The sequence below is a fragment of the Phyllobates terribilis genome, unplaced genomic scaffold (genome assembly GCF_046119375.1).
Source record: "Phyllobates terribilis strain yellow unplaced genomic scaffold, ASM4611937v1 Scaffold_13__5_contigs__length_258822181, whole genome shotgun sequence".
Taxonomy (NCBI): Eukaryota; Metazoa; Chordata; class Amphibia; order Anura; family Dendrobatidae; genus Phyllobates; species Phyllobates terribilis.
Window position 1 is genome coordinate 56,645,106 of NW_027362773.1, and position 8,177 is coordinate 56,653,282.

At 43.6% G+C, this 8,177-nt stretch overlaps 1 protein-coding gene across 1 annotated transcript; it reads left to right on the top strand.

The window, feature by feature from the left end:
* The first annotated feature begins 285 nt into the window (after nucleotides 1-285).
* On the top strand, nucleotides 286-7,697 carry ARL14EP (ARF like GTPase 14 effector protein). The gene is made up of 3 exons (XM_073658079.1): nucleotides 286-442; nucleotides 4,327-4,445; nucleotides 7,145-7,697. Exons 1-3 carry the CDS (start codon nucleotides 377-379, stop codon nucleotides 7,368-7,370), a joined length of 411 nt encoding a protein of 136 aa, XP_073514180.1. The 5' UTR covers nucleotides 286-376; the 3' UTR covers nucleotides 7,371-7,697.
* The last annotated feature ends 480 nt before the right edge of the window (nucleotides 7,698-8,177 follow it).

The following is an 8,177-nucleotide window of genomic DNA, read 5'->3' on the forward strand; positions in this document are numbered from 1 at the left end:
CTCCTCCTGGTGGGGGAGAAAGAAATAGTAAATGGCTTAGATTGGGACATGGCCAAAATTTGCTGTGCTGCGCGCACCGCATGATCTCTGCCGCTTTCTGTTCTTCAAAAGTTGTGAGGTATGGAACTGTGACTCACTATTTATACATGTAACTAAAAACATATATCTCTTATACAATATGTATTAGTTACTGGAAACCAAGAAAGCTTCTTTTCTAGCCTGTTAGGGTTGCCACGGAAACGCCTTAGCGCGGCCTTGTACCATAGAGCACGTGGAAGCACAAACCGTCGCTTGTCTACACGCCAGCCCCACACTTCCGCGTCTCTATGGTCGCTTGTTTTGCATCTGCGTCACAGGGAGGCGTGTCCCCCTGTAAATGGCGGCAGCGCGGGAGTCTGGCGCCAGTAATACAGGGATGCCGAGCAGGAAGACGCAGGTGAAAGTAAGTGCGGCCGGAGGAGCTTGTGGCACCGCGGCGTCCTGTAATGCAGCACGGCAGCAGCAGGGCGCACAGCCACGGAGACCCCGACAGCCCGCTACAGCCGTACAGGGGCCAATACACCCGTGTCACCCCTGCCGGCCACACCGTGCGGCCTGTAGAGGCGCCTCCAGTAATATGGCGGACAGCTGTGACGCCTAGCGCGGATTAACCCCTCAGGACCGGGCGGTGGGTTTTTGCTTGCGGCTTTTTTATCCTCCTCTTCTCCTACGAGCCAGAACTTATTATTCTTTCCACACAGACACATGAGGACTGCGGCTTCTGGAGGAAGCTGTATGAGGCCGGCCATATTGTGTATTGTACAGTGAAGTAGTGGAGAATAAATCCATAAGTCACCATTGTAGTTTATCTGACCGATCAGTGGGATTTTCCAGGTCAGGACCGCGATCCCAAACCTGAAAGCTGTTTTTGATTCCTGTCCTGAATATTTTTTTTTTTGTTTTAGTTCCTTGTGATTTGGTGTTTAATACACGGTTAATGTAACTTTATATCTGAGATCACTGTTATGGAGGCAATGATGGCAAATATGTTTGTTTAAAAATAAATGGGAAGTTAAGGGGGTAACTAACAAAATGTATCCCCTTTCTGACGTGAGGTGTAATACATCCCTGTGACCTGCCCCTTAATGACCAGGTACGTATTATTACCCCTCTGTGATCGTGATTCTGGCACTCGGTGCAGGAGTAGTCCCGCACCGCTCCCGGCACCTTAACCCCCTGAAATTCTGCGAGCGAAGTCGATCACAGGATTTCGGAACAGGCAGAGGTAAGACAGCCCGTCTAACCTTGGATTGTAGCCCCCGCGACGACATTGCGGGGTCCCAATCGTTGCCATGGTGACCCAATGTCGTCAGGTCACCAGCAAGTTAGTTTGATCATGCACAGTGCACGATCTATCTAACTTTTCGGTGCATATCTGACAGCCTGCATAGCACAAGGAAGCTGCTGCATCCCTATCCTATACAAGCGATCAGCCTGCAAAAAATGAAAGTCCCATAGTGGGACTAAGGAAAAAAAAAAAAAAAAATGTTTAAATATAAAAAAAAAGTGTACTGTAATCATAAATATTAAAAATAAACAATAAAAGTACACATTTGGTATCTCTGCATCCAGAACAAACCTGACCTATAAAACTGTCCCACTAGTTAACCCCTTTAGTGAACACGGTAAAAAATAAAGCAAAAAAACTGTGCTTTATCATGATACTGCTGAAGAAAGTGGAATAAAACGCTTTCAAAAAGAAGAATGTAAATGAAAATGGTACCGCTGAAAACGTCATCTTGTCCCGCAAAAAAACAAGCCGCCATACAGCTCCATCAGCTGAAAAATGAAAAAGTTATAGCTCTCAGAATAAAGCGATGCAAAAAAATATTTTTTTCTATAAAATAGTTTTTATTGCGTAAAAGCACCAAAACATAAAACAATGATATTAATGTGCCATCGCTGTAATCGTACTGACCCGAAGAATAAAGCTGCCTTATCAATTTTACCACACGTGGAACAGCATAAAAAAAAAAAAACAATTCCTGAATTGTTGGTTTTTGTTTATTCCCAAAAATCGGAATAGAAAGCGAGCAAAAAATGGCACGTTCCCAAAAATGGTACCAAGAAAAACATCAACTTGTTCTGCAAAAAACAAGCCGTCACATGACTGTCGACCGAAATATGGAAAAATTTATAGCTCTCAAAATATCATGATTCAAAAACTAGTCTTTGCAAAAAAATAAAAAGCATCTTTTAGTGAGTGACAGCTGCCAAACATAAAAACCCGATATGAATGTGGTATCGCTGTAATCACTTGTACCGCACGAGGAAAGGTGTAAAAAAATAAATAAAACAAAGTCTTCACCTGCTGCTAATTTGTTCATTCTGTTTCCCGAAGATCGCAGTAAGGCTCGGCTCACATGTATCCTGCGCCCTGCTCTGAGCACTTACATCAGGGTTTCCATGTAAATCTCTGAAATACGTGATTCAGACAGACTCTCTGTAATGAGGCAAATGGAGGCGCCATGGACGCTGTCTGCCTTGTCATCCCACGGTGTACGTCTTTTTATTAGGGGGGCATAAAAGTGCCATCGGCCATGAACCTCAAGGGGGAGGAGGCGACACTGCTAAACAGAGGCCAGACGGAGTCCAGAGTAACTGCTGCCTCATTATAGTGAATGGATCCCTCGGGATACGGTTGGGATTTTTTCAAAAGTAAAGAAAAAATAAAATGATGCCGATATGGCGACTAGTGTTGAGCGCGCGTGCTCGCTACTCTAGTTTGCATCGGGTATTCACAGAGTATCGTGGGTGCTCGAGTCTCTGCCCCATATGTTTTGCAGCTGTTATACAGCCAAAGAAATCTCACTGGGATTGCTTGAAATACACTACTATGTTTCTTTTTGGGTGTCTAACAACTGTGAAATATGCGGGGCGGGGACTCAAGCATGTCACTTGAGCACCCGCGATACTTGGCGCGTACCCGATGCAAACTCGAGTAGCGAGCACTTGTGCTCAAGACTAATGACAACTTATTCAATATGATGACCTAATGTTATCAAATTCTGTGTCGTACCTCTGGGTTCAAAATGCTCACTATACCCCTTGATAAAATCCCTGAGGGGTCTAGTTTCCAAAATGGTGTCACTTGTGGGGGGGTTTCCACTATTTAGGCACATCAGGGGCTCTCCAAACGCGACATGGCGTCCGCTAATTATTCAAGCAAATTTTACATTGAAAAAGTCTAATGGCGCTCCTTCCCTTCCGAACCCTGCAGTGCGCCCAAACAGTGGGTTTTCCCCCACATATGAGGTATTTGTTGCACAATAAATTTTGAGGTCCATTTTTTCCTGTTACCCTTGCGGAAAAAAAATAAAAATTGGGTCTAAAGTAAAAAATTTTTACATTCAAAAAGTCAAATGGCACTCAAGATCCACCCGCAGCTGTTAACCTGTTAAATGCCACTGTCAATCACGGACAGCGGCATTTAACACCCACCAGTCAGATGCGCATCACAAGTCCTGACCATCAGTGCCCCTGTCACATGATTGTGATGAGTTGTCATGACAGCCGGTTGTCTGCAGAAGACCCCTGTGCCTGTCATTGTGAATCTTCTATGAATGCCGACGACATTTATAGGAGATCGTGCTGCTTGCACCTGTTCACACTTCATTCTGTTAAAAGGTCCTGGTCAGTTTTTATTTTCAGAGTAGGGCCATGGTTGCACTGCTGGACTGATCTGTGCACTCTGCAGTGCTGCAAGCTGCCTCTATACATCAGGGATGTGCTGGAGCACTGAGGCTGGCCCACATTTAAGGATCCGGCCGCTTGTTCAGGAGGCAGGGCATCTTTGTATAACTGTCAGCTTCTGCCATCTGGATGTGATGTTTATACTAAAAGTATGAGTTGGTGCCAATCGATAGTGGACCCAGTCCAGCCATGTCTGTAATCTGTGGGCATTGAATGGGAGATCTGAAAATCTCCTACCTGCCAATATCTGTGGCTCTTCTTTTGATTAAATGGCCTGGCGAAACGTCTTCATTGCGGCATGACACATGCCAATCTGGCTAATCATATGGGCCACGGATGCTGACGGGTAGGAAGCAGTTCTCGGGGATCACATCCAGCTGCCACAGATTTCAGGCCTGACCACGAAAATGAATTGATTGGCTCCAACTGTAATTACCTGCTATGTGTATTAATAATGCACCCTCTGTAAAATGTCAAGGTTTTAGCTGGCCTATATTCTCCTGTAACACATACTGAGTAGGGGATTTTCAGCACACTCTAGTTATTGATTATGTAGTCACGTGGCTTTATATATTTATTTATTTTTCCTTTTAGGGGCGAGCTGCCAAAGCCTTGAAGTCACTGCAGTTTGCCAACCCAGGGCGGCAGACTGAGTTTACACCAGAAACCAGCACAAGAGAGAAGAGACGACAGACAAAGACATCAGCAACTGGGTCAGTTTGGTTTGTCCCTTTAAAGGGGTATTCCCATTTCCGTAAGTGATGGCATATTGCTAGGATGTGTCTTCTTTTCATAGTGGTTATAATGTGACCTCTGGGACCACCACTGATCCTGACCGCTTTTCCTCTGCAGAGTGGTATGCCTGGTCATCTGCTGGTAAGTTAATGGAACGGCCGCAGTTCTGTGAATGGGGTCCAACGCTGAATCAGCGATATGGCCCTTTCTTCCTCGGGATCAGTGGGAGGCTCAGATGTTGATAAACAACATATCACCTACATACAGGAGATATAGATCAACACATGGTGTATATGCTAAGAGCCGACTGCACATGGGAATGGGGTGGTCAGTTCCCTGTTGTGAACAGGACCATAGTGAGCATGTGCCACCGCTTCTCCATTCACTATGCTCAGCACTGCTCCATTCTCACAGGGAACTTTCTTACAATTAGTGAGGGGTTTAGCAGTTGGACCCCCAGCAATCATACAATTATCTAGCCTGTGGACTGGTGAAGAATGTTATTTATCGGACAACCATATCGCTTACTGAGATGGGAATATCATTCATTTTCTCTGTTCTGTGTGGGTGCTGGGTACTATAAATTCTTCTAGGTTTCTGCCTTTGGTTGTAAAGAAATGATTTATTGAATTTGAGTATTTGTCACTTCTGTTAAGTGAGCACTGTCACTCTTCACCCCTTGTTTTCCTATGGAGATATTGGGGTACAGGTCACACGATTACTATACAGTGCCGGCAAAAAACATCTTCACATGTAAAATCTGTGTCATGATTTCACGTCTTAAAAGTGCATACAATGGGGGAGATAATCAAAGTGTTTAATAGCAAAACTGGCTTAGTAAAATGTAAATATTAATGACGAAATACTAATTGTAACAAAGTATCCACAATAAAACACATTTGAATGTTAAGATTGTGTTTTTTTTTGCCGGCGCTGTATGCTTTTTCTCCCTGCAATTGATATCCATTCGTCCTGAAGTGCGACATGTTATCAGTTGACCGCTATCATTGTGGTTTGTTTGGAAGAAAAGGTATGATCACCTGGAAACACGTTGACAAATAAAACCGTGTCCATACTGCATCTGGTCTCCTATTATATTAGATCCTCAGCAGCGCAGGTTTTACATCCACTTTTATCTCCAGGTTTGCATGTCCTCAGCTGGGGTTGAGGGTACCGCTGCAAGTTGGGAGGTAGTATTCTACCTCATTTGAATGAAGTGCCCCCAAAGAGAGAATGGTATTTTAGAGGTTATAAAAACAAAAAACAAACCCTCTTCAGCTATGCTTGTTGATAGGTCAGTCACCTTGGAAATGGCTGCTTTAATTTATTTTTTTTTCTTTATTGTACATTTCTCCTATGCGCTATGACTGAGCATGAGTTTAAGTAAGTTAATTTGCTATGGTCTCTGTCTCCACACATGGTTGAGTTGTGTGCATTGTGATTCTATAGCTTGGCATGGCGTCACACAACCTCCAGATGCTGCTACGAAGGCTCCATTGTCAATTAGGAGGTGCTGTAGACGCTGACCCATGCTTGCCTGTATTTGGATGGGATCCCTCTTGCAGCAAAAGTGAAGTCCTAAGGGTGCATGATGTCTTGATGATAAAGCAGTGTATGGTATTTTTGGTACATATTGCTTCTGTGACTACTTGTTCCTGTGTACTTTGTACCTTATCCATTTGTAAGTTGGGTATAGTTTGTTTTCTTCCACTAGATGGCAGTATAGTAAAAGATAACCTGTTTGCTGTGAGCGAGCAGCTAGCCGTGCCCTCCATTGCCTTCTCTGAATGCTAAGGCTTGTGTTCCTGAGGGGATTCTCATTTGACTTACAAAATGGCTGGAAAGTATATTGGCTTAGTACATACAGCTTCCATTGTCTGAGGAAAATATAACTGTGTGATCTGATCTGCAAGTGCATTTTGCTCCTGTTAAAGCCTGTCGCCTATTAATAAAAATATGAATGTTCAAAATCTTAAATCTCCAAAAGTTCTTCACCGGTTTGCTTTGAAATTTTTCCTTTTAACTTTTTCTTCTTTTTCAGTGCAATCGATCTGCTTTAGTTCATCCAAATAATGCCTCGCAGAAGATCAAACTTAGGTCGTCGTACTCGCGGAGCGGAAGCAGTGCGACGAGTAATTGTAAATCAAACTGAGGCAGAACGGACATCAGCGAACGAGCAAAATAGACAAAGAATGGCTCAAATACGTGCCGAGGAAGCGGCAGAGCGACGTGCAGCCAGACTTGAGGATGCACGGTTGCGAGCACGGCGATCGCGTTCTGCAGCTTCAGATCTGCTTCGTTCTCAACAGCATGAAAGCGACAGGCTGAGTGTGGCTGAAGCATGTCAACGAGAAACAGCAGATCAGCATCAAACACTAGTCCGCGCTCAGCAATCACACGATTACAATCTCCTTGCATTCCGGTACAACCCAGATGATGATGCTAAGTGGAGCCGGCATGTTCTCATAGGCACTGACTGAACCCACAAGCATTGTGAAATTAAATGTTAGAAATGTGCGCTTTCTCTTTTCTTTCTTTTCCATTTAACCAGACTGAGCCACAGCAACACGTGGCCGGGTACAGCTAGTTTAGAGTAAACTGTGAGGCTACGTGCACTTTTCTTTAACTTATCATATATAACTCCAGTGTATGTGATTGTAATGTCCTTCTTTTCTAGACAAAACATACCATCAAAGAATAAAGTCTACGACAGCCAAGGGATCCTTTTATCGAACGGGATGGATCTATGTGATTGTTTGGATGAAGACTGTATGGGCTGCTTTTATGCCTGCCGAAAATGCGGCTCCAACAAATGCGGCATCGAGTGCAGATGTGACCGCAAATGGCTTTATGAACAGATTGAAATAGAAGGAGGTGAAGTTATCCGAAATAAACATGTTTGATACAGAGCTCCCTACTCTAAGTATCTGGCTAAAGACTCTTAGGGCTCATTACGACGTCTGTGATGTTTCTCATACACCAAAAAAGTCCGCCTTTCGTCAGTCTTTTGTTCATATTCTCATCAGTTTGGTCAGTATCAATTTTTCCACTAAGCAGAAAAAAAAATGGCCGTTTCTCAAACTTCTGCTATCGTGGTTCATGAAAATTGGATAGCATACGGATGACATCTCAATGCTGTCAGATTTGCTTATGTTTTTTGTAAATTTTTAAAAGGTCGCATTTCGTACATCTGTCTTAGCCCTTTAGTGTAATAAAATTGCAAAAAAATAGAGTTTTGCTTCTTTTGTGACTTCCTGACTATGCAAAAAAAGTCTTTAATACATTCTCTCCCAAGATATTTTTACCTCCACAAGTCTGAGTTTGTAGGGATTTATTTGATACAGCCAAGCCCTCCTATAAAGGTGATGCACAATGTGACCGGTATGTACCAGGTCTTCCTTTTAGATTATAATGAAATAGTTGTGTCCACATAGGGTACTATGGGTCCCTTCACACAGGCACTTTGTCTGTAAGTGATAAATGTGGCATCCTGCTGAGTTATTGAATTGCCTAGTCTTGTATGGCAGTGCGATTGTCGCCTGGCTGCAGCACCTTCATCTTCTGTAAACTGCATCTCTCTCATCTGTACAGTTCTGCAACATGGACCTGTTGAGATGACTAGAACTGGTTAATAGGGGAGGTCTTGCCCCTTCTTCCTAGTAATCCAACACTTTATTCATCTCCCTTCCTAGCCAAATGTGGACATTCCT